This window comes from Alosa sapidissima, chromosome 5 (assembly GCF_018492685.1).
Source record: "Alosa sapidissima isolate fAloSap1 chromosome 5, fAloSap1.pri, whole genome shotgun sequence".
NCBI classification, from domain to species: Eukaryota; Metazoa; Chordata; class Actinopteri; order Clupeiformes; family Clupeidae; genus Alosa; species Alosa sapidissima.
In genome coordinates, this window is record NC_055961.1 from 1,864,472 (window position 1) to 1,876,971 (window position 12,500).

At 45.0% G+C, this 12,500-nt stretch overlaps 1 protein-coding gene across 5 annotated transcripts in view; it reads right to left on the reverse strand.

The window, feature by feature from the left end:
- Positions 1-1,312: 1,312 nt before the first annotated feature.
- Positions 1,313-12,500, reverse strand: part of phldb2a (pleckstrin homology-like domain, family B, member 2a) — a 63,717-nt gene continuing 52,529 nt past the window's right edge. For all 5 annotated transcript variants that reach the window (XM_042093049.1, XM_042093045.1, XM_042093047.1 and 2 more), the window contains 2 exons: positions 2,577-2,662; positions 1,313-2,196 (listed from right to left, as the gene is read on the reverse strand). In XM_042093049.1, the coding sequence (XP_041948983.1) occupies positions 2,056-2,196; positions 2,577-2,662 (227 nt within the window). In that variant the 3' untranslated portion in view covers positions 1,313-2,055. The remainder of the gene's footprint in view (positions 2,197-2,576; positions 2,663-12,500) is intronic.

Below are 12,500 nucleotides of genomic sequence, written 5' to 3' on the forward strand. Positions count from 1 at the left end.
TTAGACACATTTAGACTTTTGAAGAATTTTAGAATTTTGAAGAATTTCATAAATGGTTACAATAAAATGCAATGTGATTCTGGTTAAAGCAGTCTGTGTTTAAAAGCATGAATGCTTTCACATTCCACAGCCTCTGTGCCCTGACCGTGCAAATTAGAGCATGATGTACTGTACCATTACTCCCCTCTGGTGGCCAACCTTGGTATCACAGCCAGTGACAAAATAAGGCCAAACATCTGGGAGGCATCTCTGTGTCAGAAACTCGTCTGAAGTATAAACATCATGCAAAGAACAAAGACTATAACATTTGGAACATAATTTTCACCACATTTCAGTTGAACAACAGCTAAGGCACAGGGTGCTTTCTTTACATGGCAACCATCCCCGGCAACGCAGACATTTCTATATGGTGGGGGGCCTTTGTGGTCTGTAGGTCATGACCTTATATGGCCTTGTTTCTGAACTTTGATAAGGCACATACACAGATGGTATAAGAAAATGTACCACCACAAGCACACACACATGGATAAAATAATAGCTTGTTGTGCTGTGTAAATATTCACTCTGTCCATTTCTCTTTCAAAGAGAAAGGCAGCATAGCCACAAAGGAGAGAGTGATTTCACCACACAGACACCAGGCCTCCGGTACACGTCAGAGGGCAAATAAACTATCTCACACACATCAGGCATCATCACACATCTCACATGCATAAGGCCATATTGGTACAATGTTCCTGTCGTGTTAACATGCTGATGATATCACTTACATGTACCCAAACAACCCAAAGACGCAACACAATATCCATATTAATACAATTCATTTCAGTATTGTGTTTTAGCACCTATAACAACAGCAATGTCTCAAGGCACTTCACAGAGCCTGTATGCAAGCATGGGCCAACCGCAGGGGCACCACAGTGCCCCCTCTGGACAGGAGTACACCTGCAGCAGAACTCTGAAGGGAAGGTAGCTCTTTGGAGGTCTGTCTTATTGCATGTCATTCACAGTGCCCCCTCTGGACAGGAGTACACCTGCAGCAGAACTCAACTGTGAAGGGAGCCCTTTGGAGGTCTGGCTTATTGCATGTCATTCACTTGCATTCATTTGAGAAGCTAGCTGGTTAGCGCCTGGCCTTATCCGTGGATATATTCCAGTGTTTCCCAGAGAATTGAATTCCATTTGTGGTGGTTGGTTTGCAGAATTAACTTGTATACAACAGTTTTTAACAAATTAGCAAAGCTGGTTATGATGCTAACCAGATTTAAAGAAGCCCTATGCAACAATTTTAGCAAAAATTACCTTAATTATGCAGGTTGAGAGTCGTTCTGATGGTTCTACAACACTTTCTGGGTCGTTTGGTGGGTGCTTCGTCTCCCCCTAGTGCTTCTCCGCGGAAAAAACGAATATGCAACTTTCTGGTCGCGGACCGAATACATCCGGATGTAAGTCAGCGGAAGTATCCATTCTCGCCTCGAAAATGTAGTCAGATTGTAGTTTCTAAGAAGACTGCAAAACGGACCCCGACTTGAAATTGTAAGTAGCCTACCCTTGGGTGAACTTCGTTTTTGTAATGTGGCTTGATAGTCTCTTGAACAATGTGTTTGCTCAAATGTTTTATTGTGAGCCCTGTATGTGTTTAGCTTGGTTTCTTGATGGCTAGCTCGCTAGCGTAGGGGGGTTAGCGTAGCAGTCTTGCTACCGAAGCTGCAGGGGGAGCTATGTCGTAAAAAATGCGAGCCCAAATCAGGCGAAAACCCAGAAATAATAGGAATAACCAGACCTGCATAGGGCTTCTTTAAGCACAATTTAGTACAACCTGGAACATCATTGTGTGGTGGTCAATGTTGATATTGTGGTGGGCCGCCACAAATAAGTCCATGTATGGGAAACACTGGACATTCAGATAAGACATACTGGTATGCTAACTACACCACCGTGCCACCCTCACCCACTCAAACACACACACACACACATACACACACACACACAGAAATACTCTTTTGGTCAGGCATTGGTCCTCTGTTTGGTCATGTGCTTGCAGTGGGGTGTGTGAGGTCACACCAGGAAGTGTGTGTGTCCTTCTGCTCCCGTGACGATGACGTCCATCCAGATGCGCATGGCCTCAGCAGACGGGGCCACCATGTAGTACACGCGGTCCTGAGTCTTCACACTGAACGTCAACGAGGGGTTGGGACTCTGTGTGATGGAGAGAGAGAGGGAGGGAGGGAGAGAGAGATGGAGAGAGGGAGGGAGAGAGAGAGAGAGGGAGGGAGAGAGAGAGATAGAAAGAGGGAAGGAGAGAGAGAGAGATGGAGAGAGGGAGGGAGAGAGATGGGGATAGGGAGAGATGGAGAAAGGGAGAGAAAGGGAGGGAGGGAGGGAGAGATGGAGAGAGAGATGGACAGAGGGAGGGAGAGAGAGAGATAGAGAGGAGTGTATTTTGTAAGTAAAAATAAGTAAAATATTTTTTGTGGAGTGGAAGGCAGACAAAAAGGTGTGTGTGTGTGTGTGTGTGTGTGTGTGATTGTGTAACTATATACAGTCTAACAAGTAAGATTGAGCATCGGCCCCAGTACCTTGTGTGCATTCTTCAGGTGATCATAGTAGACCTCCTCTATGGCCTGGAAGTAGATCACCCCCTTCATTTTGGTTTCATGTTTATCTGGAGGAACACAGCAGTAAGCAACAATGTCACACACCATTCACATAATAACATCATGAGTATATGTCCACACACACACACACACACCATAATAACATCATGAGTATTATGTCCACACACACACACATACACACACACACACACACACCATAATAACACATCATGAGTATATGTCCACACACACACACACACACACACACACACACACACACCATAATAACACATCATGAGTATATGTCCACACACACACACACACACACACCATAATAACACATCATGTCCACACACACACACACACACACACACACACACACACACCATAATAACACACCATGAGTATATGTCCAGATTGTCCACACACACACACCATAATAACACATCATGAGTATATGTCCACACACACACACACTCACACCATAATAAGACATCATGAGTATATGTCCACACACACACCATAATAACACATTATGAGTATATGTCCACACACACACACACACCATAATACACACACACACAGACCATAATAACACATCATGAGTATATGTCCACACACACACACACCATAATAACACATCATGAGTATATGTCCACACACACACCATAATAACACATCATGAGTATATGTCCACACACACACACCATAATACCACATCATGAGCATATGTCCACACACACACACACACACCATAATACCACATCATGAGTATATGTCCACACACACACACCATAATAACACATTATGAGTATATGAGTGAGTATATGTTAGTATAAGTATAATTATATATACTCTTCTGATCCCGTTGTAAAGGAGTGCGCCCGAGCGGATGGTGGGTCAGACTGAAGGATGTACAAATGCTGCGTTGTAGTCAAAAGGCTTTTCTTTTATTATTATTTTTTGTTAGGCTGCCGGCAGGTTAATACAAAAACAAAACAATGATGACAAACAAACAAACAAAGCACTTAGTCAAAATAAGAAATAAACAAAGGGACGATGCCCACGCATAACTAGGCCTACCTCTAAGGTCTTTTGGCATGACCTCTCGCTACAGAGGAATCTCTCGTCTGAGCTAAACAGCCCCCATTTAACACACAGGTCTCAACCATGTAACGATATAAATCAATTAACGCATACACACCATATTTTGGACAACACAACATCCAGGCAATAAACATTACTAAGAAACATTCATGTGCACTTACTATCATGCCCAACAAAACCTCATTAAGGAAACAAATATAAACAGTCTAAACACCCCTGCTCCAATGAGCGCTTCACACTTCAAAGCGCAAAAAGAATGCACAAAAGTGCCCCGCACCTCAGTTTGCTTCCCACACCCGGAAGACACTACAAGCAGGCAACAGGTAAGCATGTTAATACATATCTCCACATACAGACCTAACATTTCTCTCTATCGGCTAGTAAGCATTGACGCGCTTATCGCTTACATTACCGTACAGATAGAATATGCTACAGTCGGCCCGACGCATATTGCGTCTCATTTCCCGTACATACACTCACATAAACATGTTCCCATGTGGAATTACCTTTGCTTTTTGACACACAGCAGGTCTTAAACACACACACAACTTCATATGTCCCCAATCAATGTTACAACCAGACACATCTCGTATTCATTCCAACAAACGTCATTGTACGTGCTGCAGCGGAAAAAACTGCCTTTGTCCGTGACAGATGCGCTGCACTCTGTCACACCCGTGAGGGGAAATTTGGTCTCTACATTTATCCCAATCCGTGAATTAGTGAAACACACAGTGTACACACAGTGAGGTGAAGCACACACTAATCCTGGCGCAGTGAGCTGCCTGCAACAACAGCGGCGCTCGGGGAGCAGTGAGGGGTTAGGTGCCTTGCTCAAGGGCACTTCAGCCGTGCCTACTGGTCAGGGTTCGAACCGGCAACCCTCCAGTTACAAGTCCGAAGTGCTAACCAGTAGGCCACGGCTGCCCCCAAATGTTCTCACAATATTCACATAATAACACATACTGTTCAGTGTTTCCCACAGAATTAGATTGAATTTGTGGCGGGGGGGGGGGGGTTAAGATTGTCTTGGTAGTGTATAGGTCTAATTGAGTGCCTTGAGTGTCACTTTAAGACGTTCGTGAGAGAGCCTTTGCAATTGTAGCAGTTACGAGGCTGCTGATGTGTGGACGCTAGGGCTGGGTGCCTGTCACTTTAAGACGTTCGTGAGAGAGCCTTTGCAATTGTAGCAGTTACGAGGCTGCTGATGTGTGGACGCTAGGGCTGGGTGCCTGTCACTTTAAGACGTTCGTGAGAGAGCCTTTGCAATTGTAGCAGTTACGAGGCTGCTGATGTGTGGACGCTAGGGCTGGGTGCCTGTCACTTTAAGACGTTCGTGAGAGAACCTTTGCAGTTGTAGCAGTTACGAGGCTGCTGATGTGTGGACGCTAGGGCTGGGTGCCTGTCACTTTAAGACGTTCGTGAGAGAGCCTTTGCAATTGTAGCAGTTACGAGGCTGCTGATGTGTGGACGCTAGGGCTGGGTGCCTGTCACTTTAAGACGTTCGTGAGAGAGCCTTTGCAATTGTAGCAGTTACGAGGCTGCTGATGTGTGGACGCTAGGGCTGGGTGCCTGTCACTTTAAGACGTTCGTGAGAGAGCCTTTGCAATTGTAGCAGTTACGAGGCTGCTGATGTGTGGACGCTAGGGCTGGGTGCCTGTCACTTTAAGACGTTCGTGAGAGAACCTTTGCAATTGTAGCAGTTACGAGGCTGCTGATGTGTGGACGCTAGGGCTGGGTGCCTGTCACTTTAAAACGTTCGTGAGAGAGCCTTTGCAATTGTAGCAGTTACGAGGCTGCTGATGTGTGGACGCTAGGGCTGGGTGCCTGTCACTTTAAGACGTTCGTGAGAGAACCTTTGCAATTGTAGCAGTTACGAGGCTGCTGATGTGTGGACGCTAGGGCTGGGTGCCTGTCACTTTAAGACGTTCGTGAGAGAGCCTTTGCAATTGTAGCAGTTACGAGGCTGCTGATGTGTGGACGCTAGGGCTGGGTGCCTGTCACTTTAAGACGTTCGTGAGAGAGCCTTTGCAATTGTAGCAGTTACGAGGCTGCTGATGTGTGGACGCTAGGGCTGGGTGCCTGTCACTTTAAGACGTTCGTGAGAGAGCCTTTGCAGTTGTAGCAGTTACGAGGCTGCTGATGTGTGGACGCTAGGGCTGGGTGCCTGTCACTTTAAGACGTTCGTGAGAGAGCCTTTGCAATTGTAGCAGTTACGAGGCTGCTGATGTGTGGACGCTAGGGCTGGGTGCCTGTCACTTTAAGACGTTCGTGAGAGAGCCTTTGCAATTGTAGCAGTTACGAGGCTGCTGATGTGTGGACGCTAGGGCTGGGTGCCTGTCACTTTAAGACGTTCGTGAGAGAGCCTTTGCAATTGTAGCAGTTACGAGGCTGCTGATGTGTGGACGCTAGGGCTGGGTGCCTGTCACTTTAAGACGTTCGTGAGAGAGCCTTTGCAATTGTAGCAGTTACGAGGCTGCTGATGTGTGGACGCTAGGGCTGGGTGCCTGTCACTTTAAGACGTTCGTGAGAGAGCCTTTGCAATTGTAGCAGTTACGAGGCTGCTGATGTGTGGACGCTAGGGCTGGGTGCCTGTCACTTTAAGACGTTCGTGAGAGAGCCTTTGCAATTGTAGCAGTTACGAGGCTGCTGATGTGTGGACGCTAGGGCTGGGTGCCTGTCACTTTAAGACGTTCGTGAGAGAGCCTTTGCAATTGTAGCAGTTACGAGGCTGCTGATGTGTGGACGCTAGGGCTGGGTGCCTGTCACTTTAAGACGTTCGTGAGAGAGCCTTTGCAATTGTAGCAGTTACGAGGCTGCTGATGTGTGGACGCTAGGGCTGGGTGCCTGTCACTTTAAGACGTTCGTGAGAGAGCCTTTGCAATTGTAGCAGTTACGAGGCTGCTGATGTGTGGACGCTAGGGCTGGGTGCCTGTCACTTTAAGACGTTCGTGAGAGAGCCTTTGCAGTTGTAGCAGTTACGAGGCTGCTGATGTGTGGACGCTAGGGCTGGGTGCCTGTCACTTTAAGACGTTGGTGAGAGAACCTTTGCAGTTGTAGCAGTTACGAGGCTGCTGATGTGTGGACGCTAGGGCTGGGTGCCTGTCACTTTAAGACGTTGGTGAGAGAACCTTTGCAGTTGTAGCAGTTACGAGGCTGCTGATGTGTGGACGCTAGGGCTGGGTGCCTGTCACTTTAAGACGTTGGTGAGAGAACCTTTGCAATTGTAGCAGTTACGAGGCTGCTGATCAGTTACGAGGCTGCTGATCAGTTACGAGGCTGCTGATGTGTGGACGCTAGGGCTGGGTGCCTGTCACTTTAAGACGTTGGTGAGAGAACCTTTGCAATTGTAGCAGTTACGAGGCTGCTGATGTGTGGATGCTAGGGCTGGGTGCCTGTCACTTTAAGACGTTGGTGAGAGAACCTTTGCAATTGTAGCAGTTACGAGGCTGCTGATGTGTGGATGCTAGGGCTGGGTGCCTGTCACTTTAAGACGTTGGTGAGAGAACCTTTGCAATTGTAGCAGTTACGAGGCTGCTGATGTGTGGACGCTAGGGCTGGGTGCCTGTCACTTTAAGACGTTGGTGAGAGAACCTTTGCAGTTGTAGCAGTTACGAGGCTGCTGATGTGTGGACGCTAGGGCTGGGTGCCTGTCACTTTAAGACGTTGGTGAGAGAACCTTTGCAATTGTAGCAGTTACGAGGCTGCTGATCAGTTACGAGGCTGCTGATCAGTTACGAGGCTGCTGATCAGTTACGAGGCTGCTGATCAGTTACGAGGCTGCTGATGTGCGGACGCTAGGGCTGGGACAAAAAATACGTTGACGCAAAATATGCGCGTCGATTCGTTAAGCATAATGTGCGCGTCGATTCGTTAAGCATAATGTGTGCCACTAAATATTTTTAATTTTACACCTTCAGTGTTTCCCATAAGTTGTACTAATCTGTGGCTGGGGGCCACGAAATCATTGAGCTGTGCTTTTCACACACGCAGACTTTCCTTGCCCCGCCCCGCTCTCTCTTGTAAGAGCCCGCTGCCCCTCTGCATGTGCATTTAACAAAATATTCACGATTGTTGAAGGATTGTTGTTGTCACATAGAAGCATTGCATAGAACACGGCGGGCTAAATTGCTAATAAATCCGCTTAGCATCGTGACCATGCTGCGCTAATTTGTTCAAAACTGCTGCATTAAAGTTAACTCTACTTAGTTTGGTCTCCTTAATGTACTATGTTGTGATGAGACCTTAGCAAAGTTATGTAATCAAGCAGTATCTCAAAGCTAACGTTAGAATACTGTTTGGATGTTGAGTTCAGCATGCTTACAGCTGTTTGTCAATTTCGTTATTCATGCAGGGCTCATTTTATTGACTCTGACACTGAATGTTTGAAAAATCCCGGAAAAATGTTCCAAGACTCAAAAGTGCTTGTCCCAAGGAGAAATATGAACCATTATTTGAACTAACTACGTTATGAATTGCATCCACACATCAGCAGCGTTTTAACTGTGTTAATGTTAATTGCAAGGATTCCGTCACAAACGTCGTCTTAACTCATTGAGTGCCTTTTCCTTCCCATGCGTTGAGTGCCAAAAACGTAATATTACGTTTTTAGCTTTTTTTTTTTAATTACGAAACTAGACACTCTAACACGCCTTATATGTGATTTTGGGAACTCTGTGATGAATGCAAATGAATATATATGACGATCGAAAACTCATGAAAATGCACAATCTGGACATTTTATCTGGACATTTTATCATAACTCTGTTGCCGCTTTGGGTCGAATCAGTGACGCATGCACGTCAGGTCAAAACCAGGCCATTTTCGTGGGTCTATCACTAGGTGGCAGTCTCGCCAGGTCTCGCTGATCACTTCCCGGAAAGTTTACAAGCAACACTTCATATTTCATGAAAGACGATATATCTCCATTTCTAGAAAAAAAACAGCGATTTTGATGAAAACTACCCACTGTTTAGCTTGGGATTTCTCAGGAACAGAGGCATGTAGAAATACACGGTTTGCACCCACTGAGAGCTTAAAGTCTCACCTTTTAAACGAGCCATTGTATGTGTTCATAGCTATAACATAGAATATGCTGTGGCTGTACAAAAATTATCAACAATGGTCTAGATTGCTGGCACTCTAGGACAAAGCTTCCGAAAACAGCTTGGCATTCAATGAGTTAAAGTTACAGGCACTCAATTAGACCTATACACTACTGAACTGAACTGAATGCTACCTCTGACTAAGAATGCATTACTTTGCACTTGTATAGTCTTTTATTTTGGAATCTCAAGAGCAATAAACATATATTCCAATGTTAAGGAATTCATGTTTTTTTTTCATTCAGATATGTAAATCAACATGTATAAGTTGCTATTAGTCAATTAATGGGGAGATAATCGATAATCGAATCGAATCGAATTGAAATCGAAGATTAATCGTTAGATTAATCGATGCATCGAAAAAATAATCGCAAGATTAATCGTTTAAAAAATAATTGTTTATCCCAGCCCTAGTGGATGCAATTCACAAAGTTGTCTATATAGTTTGTGAAAATGTCTCGTCGGTGCGGCCTAGTGTTGGTGCCTTTTGGCCGTTGGAGCCTCATGGAGCCTCTATCATTATATGTTGACCGCATTTTAAGACCACTGGTCGTAAAACTCCCCTCATATCTACGCGACAACAATGACTTCATCGAACAGCTTTCCAATGCCCAAATTAATTGACACTGAAAACATGTTCTTGATCACCATGGATGTAGTTTTACTATATACGAACATCCTGCATGATAAGGGCATTATTTCCATCGAGCACTTCCTGAATCAACGAACTGATTCACAACCCCCACGCAGTTTTTGGTTGATAAGGTCCATTAACTTTTTTCTGTTTGAGAATCAGTTTTACTTACAAACGCAAGGAACGAAATTTTCCCCAGATTATGCATGTCTTTTTATGGGCTACTTGGAGGAGAGATACATTTGGAACAACAATCCCTTTTTTGAAAACATTGTGTTATGGAAGAGATTTGTGGATGACGTGTTTTGCCTGTTTAAGGGCCCTTTGGAAACCTTTAATGACTTTGTAACGTATCTCAACAACATGGTACACTCCATCAAACTCAATGTAGTCATTGATAAAAAGTCTGTGTCTTTCCTGGATACTGTTGTACACCTTGAAGGGCGCAATATATGGACGACGCTCTACACGAAACCAACCGATAAGAACAGCATCTTACACGCCACCAGTGCGCACCCACCTGCCTTGAAACGTGGCTTACCCTACACGCAGTTCCTCAGAGCTAAGCGCATATGCACCAACAGGGCTCTACACTAACATTTTTTTCCAGGAGCACTTGTGCGCCCAAGTTAAAAAATTTAGGAGCACAGACAAAAATTTGGGCGCACAGTCAGTTCTGTAATTAACTTACACATAATCTAACATTACACTGCAGCTAACAGTTAAACATGCCAGTGCACCAATTGCGAATATTAAGAATGACTGACAACATTTAGGCTACAGGAAACAGGATTTTAAAGATCAGTGCCTACTTTATTTTCAGTCTGTTCTATTTTCCTACATTTTGTTAATGTAAAATAATATAATACATTGCCATATTTGCATTTAGCCTGTATATCAAGTATCCTGCCAAATGTAGGCTAATTTATTTATTTGTGAATCCATCTGTAGCTAATCCAAATATGCCCATGGTGACCAATCTGACTACATACTGCCTAATACTACTACTAAAACAGTCCATTTTCTCTTCCACAAAACCCAACATAGGCTATCAAGGATATATTTTTTTTTTATCATTTTATTTTTTATTTGAAATATCTGCATTGATGGGGGCAAGGCAAGGCCTACTTTCGTTTTGCACTTCAGCTTGTATTCGGTGTAAACAAACAAGCATACGTGGAAGCCTGGAGTTGTCAGTAGCGTTCTACCTTTGAATAAAATGGGAGTATTACGGGAGGCTACTTTTGTGCCTGTTCGCTACAGCTATATTTTGCATATTACAGCCAATACGTCAACTGGGCTAAAAGGCATGTTAGGTTACCTTTCCTTCTCTCACTGCATTCTCAGAATCTCTATAGTTTGCACCAGTAATGTTTCTCGATGTTGCTGTGTATTTTGTAGACAAACATTGACATGGTTAGAACTCATTCGCACCAGTGCGCCTAAATATTTTTTTTCACTCGCACGCCATCATTTTTACTCGCATGTGCGAGTGAAATGGGCGCACTGTAGAGCCCTGCTCAACACATCAGATTTCAATTTGGAAATAACCAGGATGTACAAACAGTTTAGTTTGAGAGGATATCACAGTACATGCCTGAACGTAGCTCTAGATAAGGTGCACCGCACCTCAACCCCCCCAAAAAGAGACAAGCGCTCCTCCATCGTCTGTACCACTTCTTTTGATCAAGGACGCTGTCAAAAAACACTGGCACGTTCTTAGCAGTGATGACACATGCCGTGCCCTTTTCCCAGACCCGCCCCTTTTTGCCCATCACAGGGCTAGGAACATCAGAGACTTCTTGGTCAAGGCTGACAACTTTAATGCACGCAGCGGTGTCGAGCGATTAAGCAGGGCCACAGGCAGCGGCGTCGAGCGATTAAGCAGGGCCACAGGCAGCGGTGTCGAGCGATTAAGCAGGGCCACAGGCAGCGGCGTCGAGCGATTAAGCAGGGCCACAGGCAGCGGCGTCAAGCGATTAAGCAGGGCCACAGGCAGCGGTGTCGAGCGATTAAGCAGGGCCACAGGCAGCGGCGTCGAGCGATTAAGCAGGGCCACAGGCTTCCACCCGTGTCGTTCATGCGCCGCTTGCCACAATAACTCAGTTAAGAAAAATACCGTCATTGGTTCTGTTACCAACAAAACATACAAACTGAAGCAATTTACGACCTGCTCCCCCCGAAATGTTGTCTATCTAATCACATGCCCATGTAAAAAACAATATGTGGGAAAGACGAACAGACAAGTGAAGACACGCATCATCGAACACAACAGTGCCATTAGGCGCAAGGAGGAGAAGTCGCCAGTGGCACGGCATTTCAATGAAGCGGGCCATCCTGTGTCACACCTGCACGTGGGGGAGGGGATATGGAAAAAAGATTACTCCAGAGAGAGTGCTTCTGGATTTTTACATTGAAAACGGTCTATCCTTTGGGGATGAATGAAGAACTGGCTCTTTCTTGCTTTCTATAACCTCTTAATGTTTTATAATCATTCAAATGCTTTATAAAAAATGTCATGTTATTTCTCATATGTATATCTGCACATTGTGATCTCTAGAAGTGTATCTATTTATTTATTATTAGGTAATGGGAACTACCCAGGTCCTCTTAATGGTGAACTGGGGAGCTCCTGAACTGACACGTCCGAAACGTCTGTTGCTCCAGTTTTAGCCTCTGACTTCTTTTGTAACTTTTCGGCTACAATACACATTTTTCCACACAAGCCTTGTGTGCGCCTCCTTTTTTCATTAGCTTAAGTGATCACTACTTTTTGGGAGCGGACGCACCAAGCAATACACGGGTCAAAAGTGTAGGCGCAGGCGCCAACCTTGCTGGTTTTTCCGTTACTGAAGCGTACACTTGCCATTACACCTCAGTCCAGCAGATGGTGGTAATGCACTCCTTTTGCAAACTGCCAAAAAAAACTCACTGAAGAAGAACAGGCCAGAACCCTTCTTTTTCTGTAAGCTTTTTTTTTTTGGCAGTTTGCAAACGGAGTGCATTACCTCCACCATCTGCTGGACTGAGGTGTAATGGTAAGTGTACCCTTTAGCCTCA